We start from the raw sequence: 21,169 nt of genomic DNA, 5'->3' as shown, positions 1-21,169 counted from the left end.
TTAAAAGCTGTGTTTTTTGTTTTTGGTAGTACTGAGGATTGAACCCAGAGGGTTCTGAGCTGTGTCTCCAACACTTTTTATTTTGAAATTGGGTCTTGCTAAATTTCCCTAGAATGGTGTTAAACTTTCCACCCTCCTGTCTCAGCCTCCTAGGTAGCTGGGATTAGAGGCATGTGCCACTTGTTACAAACAGTACATGAGAAACTACCTGGACACAGGCTTTGTGTGAGCAGTAAAGTTGATTTTATTCTGCCTGGGTGCAGACAGGGCTGAGATCGTGAATGATTTCAGCAGCTGGCCAGAGAAGAAGTTAAGTTTTTACAAGGTTTGGGGATAGGTTTGTAATTTTAAGGGATCTGCGTGGAATGCTTGGGGTCAAAGTTTCAAGGATGGTCAGTGCAGGTGTATAGATTTTCGGTACTGGGGAGATTGTATGTCCTATCTTAAATTTTCTTTATGGCCATTTGTTCTGTTTACTGAGGGCAGTATGGCCCTTTAGTGGTATCTCATTGTTTGTGGAGTGCTGCATATTTGCTGAGAGGGTCTCACTTAGGTCAGGCATAACACCACTAAGCCTAGCCTAAAAGCTACTTTTAACAGATTTGTTGAGGTTTAATTGATGAATAATAAACAGTATGCTCAAATAATAGTTTATACTACAATTTATATATTCATTTTCATCTGTTGATTGTTTCCTGGTTTTGACTGTTGCAGATGAAGCTGTTGTGAATATTCATACACAGAGTTTTGTGTGAACATATGGTTTCATTTCTCTTAGATGGTTAGTTAATTATGTAATGGCTGGGTCGGTAATAGGTGTGCTGAACTATTTTTCCAAAGTACTTGTACCATTATGCATTTCCACCATCAGTATGTGAGATTTCCATTCCACATCTTTTGAAACATGTGGTATGGTCAGTTGAAAGCCTGTTTTTAAAATTGTTATCCTTCCTTTTGTGTATTCTTACAAATATATATATATATATATATATATATATATGGATCATTTGGACAATATAAAAAATGTGTCAAATTGCTAAAAAATTTTAAAGTTAATTTTAAAAAGCAATGTGGTTATTATAAAAGATGCCTTAATACAAATATTGGAAAATTGGGAAATACTGTTTTGTTTTTAGGGAGTGATTTTGTAATGTGTGGACTTAATTCATAGGTGTATTTTTTTCCCTTTGATAGAGTTTTCCAGAAAAGGACCTTCTACACTGTCCGTCTAAGGATGCAATTGAAGCTCATTTTATGTCTTGTATGAAAGAAGCTGATGCTTTAAAGCATAAAAGCCAAGTAATCAATGAAATGCAGAAAAAAGATCACAAGCAGCTTTGGATGGGACTACAAAATGGTAACTATAGCAGTGTTTAATTTCAGAGTGCTACTTTAATTTTAGTGTTCATGGCCAGATTTGTACAGTAGCTACTTTCAGGTATCTCTTACTTTATACTCTTCCAATATCCCTGTGTTTATGGATTCACTAGGGACAAATCAGATCTCTTCTTACAGTGTCCATTGGTTGGTCACTATGCATTTGTTATTCATGCCATCCACAACCAGCAAAGTATGTAGTTATGTTGCTTCCTTGTTTCCATTAATAAGATGTTGTAACATTTTAAAGGGAATTGGAAAAGAAAGATGAAAAGCAAAAGTGATAATGTTGGAAGTGAAATTTGAATAGGTGTCAATGGGAAAATAGCTGACTTTGGGAATCCTGACATAGCCGCATTTCAAGAGACCAGATGTAGGGCTGGGGATATAGCTTAGTGGTACAGTGCCTACCTAGCAAGCACAAGGCTCTGAGTTCAATTCCTGGTACCAAAAACAAAAAAAAGAGACCAGATATACAGCCAGAGGAATATACTTAAAGTGAACTTATTGACATAAACAAGGAAAGGACATGTCCTAGAGTAAGTGATGTAGTTAGTTATTATTAAAGGAACTCACAGAGGTATCTCATGATATTGAAAATACAAACAATAAGATGTTGGAAGCTGATTAAAACATAGCAATATTTCACTTCACCCAGGCATTGGTTGCCCATAACTTGATGGGTTTTTTTTTGGTACCAGGGTTCGAACTTGGATCCTTGCGCTTGCATAGCAGGTGGTGAAACCACTGAGCTAAATCCCTGGGCCAACTTATATTTTTAAAAAGAAGTCAAACATTTATATTCTCAGTGTTTCTTATGTTATAAATTATGGTATACTTAATAAATTTTATTTTTATTTACTTTTTATATTCCCGTATTCATATATAAGATAATTTTTAATGTTTTGACAGACTTTTTTTTTGGTAATGGGAATCAAACTCAGGACCTTGCACTTGCGAGACAGACGGCAGAACCACAGAGCTAAATCCCCAGTCCTTGACAAATGTTTAAAAAGATCATGGAATAATGACTTTTGCCATAAACTATTATTTATTTATTTTTTTTTACTTAAATTCTTTTATTGGTACATTTTAGATATACAATACATTTACATTTCTCATTGGAAACTTGTACCTTTACATGATGCATATTGGTTCTTATTTTGTCCCCATTCCTAGCCCTCCCCTCATCCCCTCCACCCTTCCCTATTTACAAAGACTTTATTTCCATTTTTTCCATTTCTCAGCATTTTTCCTTTCCCTTCTTTCCTTTCCCCTGCCCCTCCCACTACCCCTACCCCTTTGGACCTTTTCTTCCTATTTTACATTATCGATTATTCATTCTAATCATTGGTACATTTTAGGTATACAATATAATGACATTCATCATTGGAAATTTGCACCTTTACATAATCTCTCTTGGTTCTTATTTTTCACCCTTGCCCAGCCCTCCCTTCAACCCCTCCAGTCCTCCCTATTTACAAAGATTTTGTTCCTATTTTTCCATTTTCTCATATTAATTCCATTCCCTTCCTTCCTTTCCCCTACCACTCCCATCCACATCCTTCCCCTTTGCCCCTTTTCTTCCTATTTCACATTACCCATTATACGTTTTAGTCCTTATTTACACTTTCAGTTTCTCACACCAGAGAAACTATTCGGTATTTATACATGTGTGTCCTATTTATTTCACTTAAGAGTATCGCCTCAATGTGCATCCACTTAGCCATAAATGTCTCTAACTTCTCATTTTTTATGGTTGAGTAGTACTCCATTTTATTTAAAAAACCCACATTTTCTTTATCCAGTCTCCAGTTGATGGGCATTTGGGCTGTTTCCAAGTTTTAGCTATCATAAACTGTGCTGCTATGAACATGGGTGCACATATATCACTGTGGTATGATTCTTTTAATTCTTTGGGGAAAATCCCCAGCAATGGAATAGCAGGGTCAAATGGGACTTCCAGTCCTAGTTCTTTGAGGTATCTCCATACTGATTTCCACAGTGGTTGCACCAGCCTACACTCCCATCAGCAGTGAAGCAGGGTTCCTCTTTCCCCACAGCCCCGCCAGCATTGGTTATTGGTTGATTTCATGATAGCAGCCATTCTTTCTGGGGTGAGGTGGAATCTCAGCATTGTTTTCATTTGCATCTCTCGAATGACCAGTGATGTTGAACATTTTTTCATGCATTTATTTGCTATTTCTACTTCTTTGTCTGAGAAATGTCTGTTCATTTCAGATGCCCATTTTTGGATTGGGTCTTTAAATTTTGGAGGTCTGATTTTTTTAAGTTCTTCATAGATTCAAGATAGTAGACCTTTGTCTGAGGAAAAGCAGGTGAAGATTTGTTCCCATATTGTGGGTTGTCTCTTCACACTGCTGGTGGTTTCTCTTGCTGTGTAGAAGCTTTTTAATAAGAAGAGATCCCACTTGTTGATTGTTTGTGCTAGTTCATGGGCAGCTGAGGTTTTGTTTATAAAATCTTTTCCTACACCGATGTCTTCAAGAGTTCTACCTAACCTCTGTTCCAGCCGGTTCAGCGTTTCTATTTTAATATTTAGATCTTTAATCCATTTTGATTTTAGTTTAGTGCATGGCGAGAGATACAGGTCTAGTTTTAATCTTTGGGAAGTTGAAACCCAATTTTTCTAGCACCATTTATTAAAGTGGCTATCTTTCCTCCAGTGAGGGTGTTTGGCTCTTTTATCGAAAATGAGATGGCTGAGTGTGTCTGGTGTTGTTTCTGCATCTTCTAATCTGTTCCACTGGTCCTCAGGTCTGTTTCTTTGCCAGTACCATGCTGTTTTTATCACAGTAGCTTTGTAGTAGAGTTTCAGGTTGGGGATTGTGATATCCCCTGCCATGTCTCTGTTACCTAGAATTGCTTTTGCTATTCTGGGTCTCTTCTTGTTCCAAATGAATTTTTGGATTGTTTTCTCAAGGTCCATGAAGTATGCTGCTGGGATCTCAATTGGAATTACATTAAATCTATATAGCAGTTTTGGAAGTATGGCCATTTTCACTATATTAATCCTTCCTACCCAGGAGCAGGGGATGCCTGTCCATTTTCTGATATCATCTTCAATCTCTCTTTTCAGAGTACCATAGTTTTCAGAGGAGAGGTCTTTGATTTCTTTCGTTAGGATGATTCCTAGGTATTTCAGTTTTTTGGATGCTATTGTGAAAGGAATTATTTGCCCTATTTCTGTCTCAGTGAGTCTGTCATTGGTGTAGAGGAAAGCTATTGATTTTTGTGTGTTGACCTTGTAACCAGCTACTTGACTGAATTTGGTTATTAAGTCTAGAAGACTTTTGGTGGAGTTCTTGGGATCTTCTATATAGAGTATCATGTCATCTGCAAATAATGACAATTTGACTTCTTCATTTCCTATCTTTATTCCTTTTATTTCTTTCTCTTGTCTAATTGCCGTGGCTAATGTTTCCAGAACTATATTGAACAAGAGTGGTGATAGTGGACATCCTTGTCTTGCTTCTGATTTGAGTGTGAAGGATTTCAGTTTTTGACCATTTAGTATGATATTGGCTGTTGGTTTTTCATAGATGGCTTCTATCAGTTTGAGGTAGAGAGCATCTATTCCAATTTTTTGTAGGGTTTTTATCACAAATGTGTGTTGGATTTTGTCAAATGCTTTTTCTGCATCTATTCGCCATTAATTATTAAGATTACTTTGCATAGTTTTAGCTTGCATTGTCACTATAAATGAAAAGCTAGGACATCTTGTATTTTGTCTTTGATAAATGTTTTTGGTCACCGATTAATTATTCCATTACAAGTTCTTATCATGTTAGTGACATATACATTATTATGTTTAAGAAGTGTTATGACCTCAGGACATGTAAGGTACATATTTTGACATGTACTATAAATTACATGTTCTTATTTCTTTTTTTATTTCTTGGATTAGTCCTGGGTGACATAGAGCTACTCCTTAATTTCATATTTATATACCTGATAAGTTTTAGTACCTGGCTAGTGTCAGTTTTTTTTTTAAACCTCATATTACTGCGTATAAAAATTCTTATCAAATAATTAAAATATTTATAACACATTAAGGTATTATATATATTTTTTTGTTCTTACTATTTGAAAATGCACAGAAACTTTGGGAGACTTGTGGAAGAAGCTGGGATCATATAGAGAAGGGATTTGAGAATAATTTTACTTCAGAATTGGAGTGAACACTATTTTTTTTTCTCCTTCTACTTTTTTTTTTCATTAAGTTTATTGGTACCTTTTAGGTATACAATACAGTTATATCATCATTGGAATCTTGTACCTTTACATGATGTATCTTGGGTCTTATTTTTTCCCCATTCCCCTGTCCTCCCTTCACCCCCTCCACCTTTCCCTATTTATAAAGACTTTGTTTCCATTTTTTTCCTTTTCTCACATTTTTTCTTTTCCCTTCTTTCCTTTCCCCTACCCCCCCCCCGGGAGTGAACACTTTAAATGGGCAGATGCTAAAGAGAGCTCAGATTCAGCAGAGGATTCTAAAAACCATTGAAATATTTAAACTGGGACATTGAAGCATCAAGTATGGAGGATAATATGAAGTACAATAAAAAACTGCAGTGCATTTTAAAATTTTTTTTTAAAAGTTGATTACAGTAAAAGACACATTGCCATTAGTCCCTCTCAAAATACTCCCACTCCCTTTGAACACATCCTGTCATTCTTTCCACTTTGTGAAGCAGTTCTGGAAGCCCTCTTTCACGAAGGTTTTTAGTTGCACTGTCATGGCTGCCGCAGTGTCCTGAATTGATTCAAAATGTTTACCTTTTGTGATCATTTTGACTCGTAGAGAAGAGCCATAAGTTGCATTGTGCCAGATCTAGGAATAACATGGTGTGAATAAGCTGGATGAGGACAGCAAAGCCTACTTTTCTATCGAGTTGGAACCCAGCAGCAGTCACTGTAATTTTTATCATACCTCATAAAGACACCTAAAAGGACTCCAGAACTGCTTCAGAAAGTGGCAAGAATGATGGAATAAATGTGTTTGAAGAGAGGGGGAGTTCTTTGAGGGAGATTAATAGCAATGTGTCTTTAATTGTAATTTTAAAAATTTAAACATTACTGTATATGTTGATCACACCTTAGAGTTTAGAGTTGTGAAAAGAACTGTCTGGTTTGTAGGTTCAGGTCAGGTAGTAATCCTTAAGTCACTCAGTTTCTTTGAGCTTCAGTTTATCTATATGACAAAATATCTGCCTTTTAGGTCTCTGTAGATGATTATGTAAGTGTTTGAAAGAAAGTAAAGCTGTCTCATTTGTAAGAATTGGTTCTGGGGATTGAACCCAGGGCCTTGTGCGTGTTAAGCACAAATATTACCATTGAGCTTGCACTCATGATCCTTCAATAAAAAGAAATTATTTAGAAAATACTTTCATACCTAGGACATAAACTTGGCAAAATACAGTATATGACAGACACATTTTTAAAAATATTCACTAGAAACTATGTATTGTTTGGAGCTACAATCATGCTGCAGTTGGAGAGTTAAGTTGTGACAGAGGTTATATGGTACACAAACCTATTATATTATCTGGCTGTAGGGAAAAATGAAGCTTAAGATGGCTGCACTGTGGTTCAGGATGTGTGTGTGGGTTGGTGATTTCTGATGTACAGTAAGTCCTGTGTCAGCAGGATTCCAGTTCAGGCGCACCTCAGTAGTCCTCAGTGTAAATAACTGATAATAATCAAGGTCATTACTGGCATGTAGCCACTGTTATGTAGACCCCTTAATATAGCTGCACTAATGAGTGAGCTACGGTCTAAGTAGATAAGGACTACAGAAAATATGCAGTGGCAACCAAGAGAGGCTAAGAAGCTCAATAAAGATGTCAGATATTCCCATGACTGTGTCTTCTGGCTGCCCAAATCTCACGTGAAGTTCCCCAGTTTTAACTTATGACAAGACACAGACCATCTAAGAAAATTCCAGTTGCATGCCTATAATCCCAGCTGCTTTGGGAGGGTGTGGCAGGAGCATCACAAATTCAAGGTTAATGTAGGCAATTTAGTGGATCCTGTCTCAAAAAAGGTTGAGGGTGTACCTCAGTGGTATGCTTATCTAGCATGCACAGGGCTCTAAGGTTCAGTCCCTAGTCCTGTAAAAGGAAGGGGGGGGCACGCTTGTGAGCAAGGAAGAGCGAGAGCGAGCATTTATGCTTTCATTTTGTGTCTCTTTATTGTCTTTCTTTCCTTTTCTTTCTTTTTTACTTCCTTCGGTGGGGGCCAGGGTGTGGTGCTGGGGATTGAATTTAAAGCCTTATGTGTGCTAGGCAGATACTGTAGCACTGAGCTATATTTACAGTCCTTTTAAATTTTTTTTGTTTGAGAAAATTGCCCAGATTGGCCCCAAGCTTGCTATCTTCCTTTCTCAGCCTCTGCAGTACTTGGGACTCCCATTTAGATCCATTTCTGTTCTTGCATTTTTGTCATACTCTGGTGTAGTTGTATGGTTTATGATTCTGCTAGCATGATACTCCTGTTTGTTTTTATAATCCCTGGCATCTAGTGTGCTTTAAAGAGTGAAGAGAAAATGAGTGTTGGCTGAGTGATTTCCTTCTTTTATTCCTTTCTGATGCTACCAGGAAATATTAACAGCTTTACATAAATAGTGTAATATTATTACAGAATATATGAAGTGCCTTTTAAAATTTATTTATGGAAATAAATTTTCCCTTTTTTCCTCAAAAAAGTTCCTATTCTGTGAAGTCATAAGATATTTCACTTTTTTTTTTAGTATAATTGTAAATTTGTCAAAATTGAGACAAAGCAGATGGTAAGTTTATTTGATTGAGAACTGCACCTGTGGAGCATAATGACTGAACAGAAATTTAAACGATTTTTGAATACTTTCAAATGCTAATTTTAATTTTGAAGGTCTCTGAAGGAGAAATAAGAAAAGCTTTTGAAACCAAGAACACTCATTTAAGAGTACTGTGCCTTTCAGTGTTTTTTATGGGTTTTCATTTTAGATATATAAACGTTTAACTTCTGTGTGAAACAAAGTTAATGACCACAAAAAAGAAAAGAAAGTAGAATTCTTTTTCTTTCTTTCTTTCTTTCTTTCTTTCTTTCTTTCTTTCTTTCTTTCTTTCTTTTCTGTTCTCTCTTCTCTCTCTCTCTCTCTCTTTTTTGTGCTGGGGATCAAACTCAGGACCTTGTGTTTGCCAGGCAGGCGCAGCAACGCCACTGAGCTACATCCCTAGCCCAAGAAAGTAGAATTTTCATGTATGAGGTAGCTGTCACTAAATGGGCAGACTATTTTCTTCTTAATGTGAAATTGCTGTTGTTGTTGTTGTTGTTTTAATATAAGCTGGACAGAGGAAATCTCTGAAAATATTTTAACATAATGTAAAATTTAGTTTTTAGTCTTGCTTTTGTGAGTCTGTCTTCTAAAAGAATTAAAGAATGGTCTTAAATTCCACTGACTTGTAAATAAAGGCAAAGTTTGACTTGTAAGTATATTAAAAACTTGCATTGTTTATAGAGTGTGATTAGTCCACAGTTAATTTTTTGGAGAAATTAATCAATAGTGTGCCATTTTAACTTGAAACCAGGTTATTTGTTTTTTTGTTGTTGGTGGTGGTTTTTTTTTTTTTTTTTTTTTGGTACCAAGGATCGAACTCGGGTCCTTGTGCTTGCAAGGCAAGCAACGGAACCACTGAGCTAAATCCCTGGCCCGGGTTATTTGTTTTTTTGGTACCAGGAAGACAACTCAGTGAACTCAGGGCCTAATGCTTGCCAGGCAGGTGCTGTGCTGCTGAGCTACATTCCCAGCCTGAAACTTGTTTCTAATAGGAAACAGTGATTAAATATATCAAGTCATGACATTTCAAAAAATACGTTTGATAGGTAATGTAAAAGATAAATGGAATGGTACCAGCTCTTTGGAAGCTTTTGTGATAGAGACAAGTGTGTTGTAATTATATCTCTTTGTTTTTATTAAAGATGTATAGAAGAATAAGTGTTGGACAGAGAATCTTTTGGTCTGAGATGGAGAACTGGATCTGATCTTTTTGTTGTTGTATCTCTTAACCAGTTTTGTGACTGTGACAGAGCACTTTTTTCTTTAAGTTAGAGTGCCTTTTTAAATGCAAAAGACTCAAATTCAAGGACTGTACATAGTAATCACCTATACTTAATTCTGGAGGTAGCTTTTTTCAGCTGATTCCAGAAGGACTTCCTAGATAAGTAATTATAATTGGTTTCTTTCCCTCTCCCCCTTTTTATAAAGCAGGACTTAGGTAGAAGGTAATGGACAACTTTCCAGAAATAATTGTACTATCATAGAAAGATGAACACAACAAAGAGAGAAGTTAGTATATTTATTGCAGCCAGTAACAATCTTGAAGCTTCCATTTTTTGCAGTTTTGTTAATGTCAGGTACTGTACTAGGTGCACCTATTATGGAATGAGCAATTCCTAAGTAGAACTGTCAGTAGGAGGTGTGAATATTCTTCTTTAAACATGTATCTTTTTGAAAGGTTGATATTTGATAACTTACTTTAAAGTCTTTATTTTTTTTGTATATCCTTTTATTGGTAAATTTTAGGTGTACAATATAATGACATTCATCATTGGAGATATGCACCTTTACATACTCTCTTGGTTCTTATTTTTTCCCCATTCCCCTGCCCTCCTTTCAACCCCTCCATCCCTCCCTATTTACAAAGACTTTGTTTCCATTTTTTCATTTTCTTATATTAATTCCATTCCCTTCTTTCCTTTCCCCTACCCCTCTAAAGTCTTTATTAAAACTCAGATTTTTACCAACTGTGAGAATACTGCAAGTAACATTTTATAATTGAGTAAAGAAAATAATGTATAATGGATCTCTGTATTGATCACTCAGCCTTTGCAGTTATCAGTATATGGCCAGTCTTGTTTTATCTGTTATCTTTAATCTACACTGTGCTTTGAGTTTTAAAAATTTTTTGTAAATTTTTATTTTTTCCTTTGTCTTATATATCGCTAACAGATTTTATCTGTACAAGTTTTTTTTTAGTGTTTAGGCAATCCTTAGAGATAACTCTCTCTCTCTCTCTCTCTCTCTCTCTCTCTCTCTCTCTCTCTCTCTCTCTCTCTTCTTTTCTTTTCTTTTCTTTTCCTTTCTTTTCTTCTGGGGATTGAACTCAGGACCTTGCGCTTGTGAGGCAGGCGGCAGCAGCACCAGTGAGCTACATCCTCAGCCCAGCAGTCATTGTTTCTAATCTTCATGGGTATGAACACAATCTTCCTTAAAGGAGGATCATGCCCATTCCATAGTGGTGTGGATTAGCTAGCCAGTGATAGAACTTACCATGTGCCAGCCATATTGCCAGGCACAATGAACACTCAGATGAGTAAGACAAGCATGGTCTTTCCCCTGAGAATTTATAGTCTAGTGGGGAGCGGGACATTTGATAAACAGAGAGTAGTTAAGTAATGGAGGAAAGGGTTAAGTGACAGAAAATGGGATGTGGTGATGAAAATATTCCAGATTAGAAGAATGATGTGGGTGAGGCTGAGAAGCGCAGAGCTTTCTGGTGATCAGGTGAATGACAAAGAGGTAACCCTGGAAGTTAGGTAGAGCCTTTATCCTGGGCCTTTTAGACCATTAAAGTATGCTGGATTTAATCTTGGGAAATAGAATAAGGTAGTAGAGGGAAAACTGAGAGATTTTAAGCAGAACTTAAAATAATCAGATTTCCCTGATTAAGCCATCCCTTTGGAAACAGTGGCTGATGAATCTGAAGGGAGAAAATAAGTATTTTACAAGGGTAAGGAAGGGTTTATGTCAGTATTAGGTGACAGATGATAGTTGTTCAGACCATATATGGTAATCTTGGTTAGAAGTCACAGATATGACAAATAAATTTGAGGTGTAGAGTTACTAAGATTTATTGAGTGTACCTAATTATTCTAATCCAGCTCACATCTTACCAAGAAGTACACAACCCCTAAATACTATAATTCAAAGAAATATGTTACATTGGCCATATTTTTTTTTTAACTTTATGCTGTTTTCTGTTAATTACTGTTTTGCTTTCTAAATGCTCTTTTCCTGGTGGTTGAAGTTAGACTTAGCTTGGTAAAACCTTTGTATTTTTAAGTTGAAACATTTGTTTGTCTTTGACCTCAGGCACCTCTCCCATTTTTTATTGATAAAATTATTGACACTGGTTTTTGTGATTCTATCTTTTATGTTCTATTAGTGTCCTCTAAAGTAATTCCTGTTTATCTGAAGAAGTGCATTGATTAAGAGCACCATGTCTACCAGTGCATGATACATACCATTATCCTGGAACCTTATGGAAGCATTATTTTCACTTTAGCTGTATGTTTTTACCCTTTTCTCTTAGAAGACTATTTTGTAGTTTGAGGAAAAAAAAATAGAAGCTAAACTATGACACTGTCTTCCCCAGTAATATTCTCTGTGTTCTCCGTCTTTCACTGGAAGCCATAGGTCATGAAGTTCATTTTATTTTCTTTACCTCTTTTTGCAAGTCTCATCTCATGCTCAGTGTTGGCCTGTCTGCCACTGTTCTCTCAGGTGTTCATGCTATGACCTGGTTCCTTTTTGGTCTGTGTTATTTTAATGTTAATTTGTTGAGCAAGTAGTTATTGATTGTCTACTGTGTGATTTAAACTTCAGGTACCAGAGACAGCAGTGAGCAAAACAGGAATTCCCATCCCTTTGGACCTTAAATTCTAAGGAGGGGAGGTAGACAAGCATTTATCAAATATATTATGATATGATGACAAGTGCAATGAGAGAAAAAGTGGGGAAAGATGAGAAAGGACTGTGAGAAAGAGCATTGCCATTTTAAGCAGAGTGCCCAGAGAAGTCTTCACTGATTGGATGACATTAAGTGAAGACTTGAAGCAGCCTAGGAAGAACATGCATTTATTTGAAGTTAAAAGAGTCATAAACAGAGGGAGCATCAAGTTCAAAGGCACTAGTGGGAATGTGCTAGATGCTTTGAGAGAACATAATTCTATGCCTACTTTAAAAAGTATAGATAACATAGGTTTTTCTTTTTTTTTTTTGGATCTTCTCCTCTTATATTGCACCTGTCATAATTTTTCTCTGTCTGCTATAGCTAATGTGTATTATCATACACTACCCCTTTTTTTTTAAAGCATTCTTTGTAGGAAAAATTCATCTTTATCTAATTCATTTTGATAAGCTTTGTGGAACCCAGAACATCCTTCTTATACTACTTTGAAAGCAGTAAATAAGGTACTGAAAACAGGCCAATAGGAGCTCAACCTATTTACATTAAGGGAAGACCTCTTGGAGAAAATAATATTTAAATTCAAATCTGATTTTTTTCCTTATTTTAATTAATTTTATTGGTATGTTTTAGGTATACAATATAATGACATTCATCATTGGAAATTTGCACCTTTACACAATCTCTCTCGGTTCTTAGTTTTTCCCCATTCCCCTGCCCTCCCTTCTTTAAATTCAAATCTGAAGGATGAGGAGTCAGTCATACTAGAAAAATCACTTTTCAAGAATATGAAGCAAAAGAGTTTGCCTTCAGTATTATTTTTTCAGATTGCTATAACAAAAATACTATAGATTGGGTGGCTTAATGAATAACTACTTTTCAGAGTTGTGAAGGCTAGAGATGTCTTTTTTCATCAGTGTGTGATGAGAGTTTGTTCTTGATTCATAGCTGCCTTCCCTTCTCTGTTTACATGGTGGAAAGGACAATGAGCCCTCTGGGGTCTTTTTAAAATTTCTTTAAGTAAGGTCACTAATAACATTCATGAAGACTCTACCTTCATGACCTAGTCACCTCTCAAAAGCCTTGTGACCAAATATCTCACTTTGGGATTTGGGACTGAGGAAGGCATGAGCATTCAGTTCACAACAGGTATGTTTTTAGAAACTGAAAGAAGACCAGCATGTCTTAGATATAGTGACCAAGGATAAGGGGTAGCTTGAAATGAGTTAGGAGAGATGCAAATTCTTTTAATTTGGATGTTAAAGGTAAATGAAAGCCACTGGAGGATTTATAAGCAAGAGGCTGATCAGGTGTGAAATATAATATAAAACTACCCTGGCTCTTGAGTGTTGAATGATGAGAAGAGAGTAGAAATTGAGATGCTGTGGTAGTGGTCCAGGTATGGTGGTGTTTAGGGTGATGATGGCAAATATGGAGAAAAGTCAATACATTTGAGCTTTGTTTTAAAGGTATAGTTGACAGAACCTGTTGTTAGGTTGGATATAGAAGTTGAGATGAAAGAATGATTCCTGGAATTTGAGTTGGGTAGCTACATGGAGAGTGGTGCTATATATACTGAGCTATGAAATATTAGGTAGAAAATATATATGTGATGGGAAACAAAATTGCTTTGAGAGGTTATCTTTGAAGTAGGAAGTTTGAGTTGCCTATAAGATATTCTCGTGGAGACACACTAAGTTAGATGTTGAGTTATTGTGTGTGACAGTAGATGGAGAAGGGTTAATCAGTTAGAATCTAATGCTGCAGCTTCTGATTTCATATTGTTTACTTTCATGAATGCCATCTATTTAGTTTCTGCTTTAAGGATATAATAGTAATTATGTTCTAGTGACACAGTGCAATAAAATGTGAAGCAATCTTGTTTATTCTGGATGCTTGGCAATTCTGTTTCAACTAATCGTTGTGTGTTTTTATTTCTCAGTTTGAACCTGTGTGGCATTCAAGAATCTACAACTTTATGAGAAGGCCGCTTAAAGCAAATTTGTAACTTGTTTGAGCATTCCATTAAGTTTACTGCAGAAACAAGAAAAGCATTATTTTGTGTGTGCATGTATGTGTGTGTGTAATTTATTTGTTTGTTTGTTTGTTTGTTTTCTTTTTGGTACCAGGGATTGAACTCGGGTCCTTTCACTTGCGAGGCAGGTGGCGGAACCACTGAGCTAAATCTCCTGCCCTGTGTGTGTAATTTTTAAATCAATCTTTTGGTGTTCTTTCTGTAATTCAAAGGAGTGAGGGTTGTAAAAGATTATGCATTTGTCTTTTAATATAAAGCCATAAAGATGATCTGTTCAGCTTCTGGAGAACGATTGCGCTTGAAATTACATGATTTAAATGAATAAATAATTTTTTAATGTTTTAGACCACAGCCTCATAACAGTGCTTTGAGTAGATTTGGCAGTAAATATCAGTCGTAAAACTTGATGAAACATTTATTTCACAGTGTACTATAAATTATCCAAACATGGGTTTGTCAGGTATCCATTGGTAACAGTGAAAGGTAATTTGCATATAGGATTCAGTTGATGTGTATGTAAATCTATATGACTCGGTTCATAGTTTAATCTGTTTTCTGAATTGTATTTGAAAATATTTTTAGGGATCGGTTACTTTTATAGGAATACAAAGATTTAGTTTTGTTAGTTTTGTAATGACCTTTTAAAGTAAAATTTCAAATCATCTAGAGACTACATTTTTACATCTTTTATATTTGGCGAATGTAAAGAGTTTTAAAAGTGTTACATCGTGTAAGATTACTATACTTTTTAAAAAAATAAATTGTTTTGGGGATGGTCCAAGAAACATTTCCTTACAAATGTTGATAAACTATAGAGAAGAAATGTGGGCAAACATCTTTTTTTAAAAGAACTCTTATACTGTTCTAAAAAAATCATTAAAAAAGGATCAATCAATATATATATATCTCAGAAGTTCCTCCATCAATCTCAATATCCAGCCACTTTGCCCATCTTTGCTCTGTCCACAGCTCATGGAAGGATCATCAGAGATGACTAATTCTTAAAAATCAAATTTGTTCTGAATCCAGCATCCTGAATTTATCCAAATTGTAGAAACATGTTTTTAACACCTGTCCACCAAAATATCTGCCATTCAGAACAATAACAACTTTAATTGCTGATTCAGCTCTCTCAATTCTAAAAATATTTGTATTGCTTTATCATCAGAGACACTAGGAATTTCAGATATAATGCATTTTCCAACTTTGCCATATTTTTCACATTCTTCTTGGTTTCAACTTCCAAATCTTCGTCAACTTCTGCACCAATCAGGTTCCTCAATAGACCACTTTACTTTAATAGGACACTTGAATATTTCAGTTAATGGATTTGAATATGACTTCTTCAATGTATCCAGGGCCTAACCATTTTCCATAACATCACCCACAGTGATCTTGCCACCCTGTTTGTTGGTGTTCTTCACCAACAATGTGGTGGTCAGTCCCTGGTCCCCTAGATGTTGACCTTCCTAGAAACCCCTGTTCCCCTAGATGTTGGACTTCTTAGATGCAGAAGATCATACTTCTGCATGATCTTATATGCTACTGTGCCGCCCATGTTAGCCAGCAAGGAGTTTCTGGACTTGGTCAAAGATCTTCATCTATCCTGTTCCTCATACATGGGGAGGATTAATAACTTTGGAAGACTGTGATAAAGGTCTCAACTTCTCTTCATAAGGAAAATCTCAGAACAACTCTTTGTCTTTCTCTACAGAGAAGTGGGTGAGGCAATGGCAACTCCTTACAATTTAATTTCTTCCTCTCTCATTATCTTCATCAGAATCTGGATCTGGTAACCTTGAAAACCCATGAGCTTCATTCTGTCTTTATTCCTCTTTTTCCTTTCTTCTATCTCTCCACCTCCCCCCATTTCTGTTGTTCCTCTCTTCGGCAGTTCACTATTTTCTCGTAATCATTAGAAAACATAGGATCATCTTTGTCAGCTAAAGGAATCAACTTCTCCTGCAGAAAACCCACTGAGAACATAGTCCTTCAGGCCTGCTGCACCATGTGTTGGTATGTCCATAACTTGCTGATCGTCTGAGGAGCTGCCTTACTTTAGGTCACTGACTGGCAGAAGACTAGGACTTTGTTTTGCCTTTTAACTCTGCTTGAGTGAGAACTGCCCTTTTTTTTTTCTAATTTTTAATTTTATTAGTACATGTTTTCAGTGCATGCAGTTTACAGTCATTTTGGGGGGTGGTTACATGCACATATCACAATTTATTTCTTTTTTAATCCCCCTCCAATACCCCTATTCCATTTTTCATTCTTATTGATATTATTAATCTTAGCTCATGTTTTGGCATATAATGTTTATATTAATTGAGATTATTAGATTCCTGTTCATGACATATCTTTATTGTACTTACTTCCCCTTCTTCTCCTCAACCCACGTACTTTTTCCCTTGGACTACTTCCCTGTTGCGAGAGATCCACCTCCTTGTCCTTTCTATCCATCCTTTATCATTCTCTTTGTTTGTACTTTGTCTCACTCAAATGAGAGATCCCATATGGTATTTAAGCTTGTGTGTCATCTCTTGTGTGTCCTTTCACTCCACATTATATTTTCCAGGTGCATCCACTTTCCTAGAGATGCCTCAAATCTGTTATTCCATGTAGCTGAGGAGTAAGTATTCCATTATTTGTAGATACCACATTTTCTTTATCTATTCATCTTGTTGATGGGTATACAAGCTGTTTCCGGGATTTAGCTATTACCAGTTGTGCAACTGTAAATAGTGGTATGCATGCATGTACGTAGTATCATATCTTAAGCTCTTTGGGGAAGATACCTAGCAAGTGGGATCACTGAGTCATATGGAATTTCTAATTTCAATTCTTTGAGAAATCTCCATACTGATTTCCATAATGGCTGTGCTATCTTACATTCCCACCTGCAATGCAGGAAGGTTCCTTGTCTACCACAGCCTTACCAGCATTTGTTCTTGTTTGATTTCTTAATGATTATTTCCATTCTTTCTGGAGTAAGGTGGAATCTTAGAATTGTTTTAATTTACATTTCTCTAATGGCCAAACATGTTAGCATTTTTTCATATATCTGTTGATTATATTTCTTCTGTGAAGTGTCCATTTCTCTTTCCCATTTCTTGACTAGGTCTTTAACTTTAGGTGGTTTCTTTTTTGTGTGGGGGGGTTCTTTGTATATTCTAGTTATTAGTCTTCTGTTTGAGGAGTAGCTGGCAAAAATTTTATCCCATCCTGTTAGTTGTCTCTTCACTTTACTGACTGATTCTTTTGCTATATAGAAGCTTTTTAGTCTGATATAATCCCATTTGTTGATCCTTGCTGTTATTGCTTGTACAGTTAAGGTTCTGTTTAGAAAAATCCTTTCCTACATCTATGTCTTCAAGTGTTTTACCTATTTTATCTTTCAGTAGGTTTAATATTTCTGTTGCAATGTTTATAGACCTTTGATCCATTTTGATTGCTTTTTTTTTTTTTGGTACCAGGGAGCAAACTCGGGTCCTTGTACTTTCAAGGCAGGTGGTGGAACCACTGAGCTAAATCCCTGGATGATCCATTTTGATTTTAATTTAGTATATGGTAAGAGATAAGGGTTCAGTTTCAATCTTCTGCACACAGATGACCAATTTTCCCAGCACCACTTGTTGAGTAGGCTGTTTTTCCTCCAACATATACTTTTGGCCCCTTTTTTTGAAGATCAAATAGCTGAATGTGTCTGGAGAAGTTTCTGTATCCTCAATTCTATTCCATTAATCCATTTTGTTCTAGTACCATGCCATTTTTATCACTGTTGCTTTGTAGTATAGCTTGAAGTCAGGTATTGCTATACCTCCTGCTTTTCTCTTCTTGGCAAAAATTGGTTTCACTATTCTGGGTCTTTTCTGGTTCCATATGAATTTTAGGATTATTTTTTCTAGATCTGTAAAATATGCTGTTGGTATTTTGATTGAGACTGCATTGAATCTGTATAACAGTTTTGGGAGTATTGCCATTTTGACAATATTGATTTACCTATCCAGGAGCAGGGGACATCTTTCCATTTTCTGATGTCCTTTTCAATCTCCTTTTTCAGAGTACTGTAGTTTTCTTTGTAGAAGTCTCTCACTTCCTTGGTTAGATTAATTCCTAGGTATCTCATTTTTCTTGAAGCTACTGTAAATGATATTATTTTTATAATTTCCTTCTCATCCCATTCATTGTTGGTGTACACAAATGCTTATGTTTTTTTATGTTGATCTTGTATCCTGCTGTATTGCTGAAGTTTGTTATTAATTCCAACAGGTTATTGGTGGAGTTCTTTGAGTCTTCTATGTAGAGTATCATGTCATCAGCAAATAATGATAAACTGAGTTCTTCCTTTCATATACAGTATGTATCACTTTTATTTCTTTCTCTTGCCTAATTGCTCTGGCTAATGTTTCAAGTACTATATTGAATAGAAGAGTTGATAGTGGAAATCCTTGTCTTGTTCTTGATTTTAGAAAGAATGCTTTTAGGATGATGCTGGCTATTAGTTTGTCACATACAGCTTTTATCTTATTCATTCTATACCTTTTTTTTATCATGACGGGGTATTGAATTTTGTCAAAAGCCTTTTCTGCATCTATTGATATGATCATGTGTTTTTTGACCTTGTGTTTATATGATGTATTACATTTATTGACTTACATATATTGAACCATACTTGTATTTCTGGGATGAAACCTACTTGATCATGACATATGATCTTTTTGATAATGTGCTGCAGTATATTTGCTAATATTTTGTTGAGGATTTTTGTATCTATGTTCATTAAGGAGATTGACTTACAGTTTTCTACTTGGCTCTTTATCTAGTTTGGGGATCAGGGTGATACTGGCTTCTCTAAGTGAATTTGGGAGCATTCCATCCTTTTCAATGTCTTCAAAGACTTTGAGAAGCATTGGTGATACAGTGTCCTTAAAGGTTTTGTAGAATTCAACAGTGTATCCATCAAGTCCTGGATTTCTTTTATTTGGTAGATTCTTTAGATTCTTTATTACTGTGTCATTTTCATTGCTTGTTTTTGGGTTGCTAAGCATATTTGTGTCTTCTTGGGTTAGTTTTGGTAGTTTGTATATATCTAGAAATCTTCAAATCTCTTCAAATTTTGCTGATTTCTTCAAATTTTGCTAATGTCTTGGAATATAATTTTTCAAAGTAGTTGCTATCTTTTGGATTTCCACAGTGTCTATTGTGATTTTGCCTTTTTCATTCCTAATTGCATGATGTGAGTCTTCTCCCTCTCTTGTGAGAAATCTCTAAGAGATTATCTGTTTTATTTATTCTTTCAAAGAACTATCTCTTTAAATCGTTAATGTTTAAAAAACTTTTTAAGCCTCAATTTCATTGATTTCTGTTCTCTATAATTTCCCTCCTTAATTTTGGTTTGGGGCTAGTTTGTTGTTTTTTCTCAAGCATCTTAAGATTTCTCATAAGGTTGTCTATTTGAGCTTGCTTTGTTTTCCTAATGTGAGCATTGATTGTGATGAATTTTCCTCTTAAAATGGCTTTTATCATGTCCCAGAGGTTTCAAAAGAGTTGTACTGTCATTGTCATTAACTTCCAGAAATTTTAAATTTCTTTGATTTTTTTTTGTGTGTGTGTGTTCCCCATTGGTTGTTTAGGAGTATGTTAATTTTCCAGGAGTTTTTGCCTTTCCTGAAATTTCTTCTGTCATTGATTTCTATTTTCATTGCACAGTGGTTGGATATGCATGGGGTAATTTCTCTTCTTTTATGCTTACTTACCAGGCTTTGTGGACTAGTATGTGATCTGTTTTGGAAAAAGTACCATGTGCTGCTAGAAACAACATATACTTTGTTGTTGAGGGGTGGGATATTCTGTATATAGCCATTAAATCCATATGTTCAAGGGTGTGGTTCAGCTCTGAAATTTCTTCATTGAATTTTTTGTTTAGTTGATATCTTTGCAAAAGTGAGGTGTTAAAATCTGCTACTATGAGTGTGTTAGTGTTTATTTCATCTGTTAATTTCAACAGTTTTTGTTTTATGAAGATAGGTACTCTAGTAATTTGGTCCATATATGTTTGTCAGTGTTATCTCTCTTCTTGTTGGATTATCCCCGTAACTAGTATGTACTGACCTTCTTTGTTGTAATCAGTTTTAGCTTGAAGTAGACTATGTCTAATTTCTTCTACCCCTGCTTGTTTTTGAGGTTCTGGTGCATGAAATGTTTTCCATCCTTTAATTTTAGTGTATGAGTATCTTTTTAGATTAGATAAGTTTCTTGAATGCAATATGTTACTGGGTTCTGATTTTTGATAAGTTGAATTCTGCTTTTGGAGATTTGAGGCCATTAACATTGAAAGACATTAGTGAAATGTGTTGGTTATTTACTATCATTGCCTTCTTTATCTGATGGTGTATTCTTTGTTTTTCTTTTCCTGATGTTTTTTGTTGCTGTTTATCCATTATCCTCCCTACTTTCCTCTGTGTTTTTAGCTGTACAATTCAGTGTTTCTGTCGAGAATATTCTTAAACATTTTCTCTAGAGCTGGTTTAGCAATCATATACCTTCTGATCTGGCCTTTTTCATGGAAATACCTTATCTCTCCATCTGTTTTGAAAGATAGCTGTGCCAGGTAAGTCAATCTTGTTGGAAGTTATTTGCTCTTAGGGCTTGAAATACTTCACTCCAAGCTTTTCTGGCCTCTAGGGTTTGTGTTGAGAAGTTTGCTGTGATTCTAATTTGTTTACCTTAAATGTGATTTTGTTTTTCTCTAGCTGCTTTTAAAATTATGGGTTTTTTGCTGTATATATGATAATTTAATAAGATTATGCCTTGGTGAGCTTTTTTCATCATGTTTGATATTGTATAAGTGTTGCTCACTTGTATTTTAAACTCTTATTGAGAAATTTTTTTCTGTGATTTCTTTAAGCATGTTAGTGAATCCATCTGTGTTATCTTCTAGTTTTTCCTGATTCCACTTAGCCTTAGATTGGTCTTGTTGTCATCTAAGTAGCTGCTGGATAGTCTT

The 21,169-nt window shown here is 35.5% G+C and overlaps 1 protein-coding gene and 1 pseudogene across 5 annotated transcripts in view; one reads left to right on the top strand and one right to left on the bottom strand.

The window, feature by feature from the left end:
- Positions 1–21,169, top strand: part of Atg5 (autophagy related 5) — a 215,909-nt gene that overhangs the window by 58,600 nt on the left and 136,140 nt on the right. For all 5 annotated transcript variants that reach the window (XM_087208692.1, XM_013076112.3, XM_004855441.4 and 2 more), the window contains exon 5: positions 1,195–1,357. In XM_087208692.1, the coding sequence (XP_087064818.1) occupies positions 1,195–1,357 (163 nt within the window). The remainder of the gene's footprint in view (positions 1–1,194; positions 1,358–21,169) is intronic.
- LOC106010311 (splicing factor 45 pseudogene) lies at positions 15,617–19,211 on the bottom strand (annotated as a pseudogene).

This window comes from Heterocephalus glaber, unplaced genomic scaffold, assembly GCF_053883595.1.
Source record: "Heterocephalus glaber isolate CG9 unplaced genomic scaffold, H.glaber_assembly_v1.0 deba00000942, whole genome shotgun sequence".
NCBI classification, from domain to species: Eukaryota; Metazoa; Chordata; class Mammalia; order Rodentia; family Bathyergidae; genus Heterocephalus; species Heterocephalus glaber.
The sequence above is the reverse complement of the archived record's forward strand: the minus strand, read 5'-3'. Positions and strand labels throughout refer to the sequence as shown.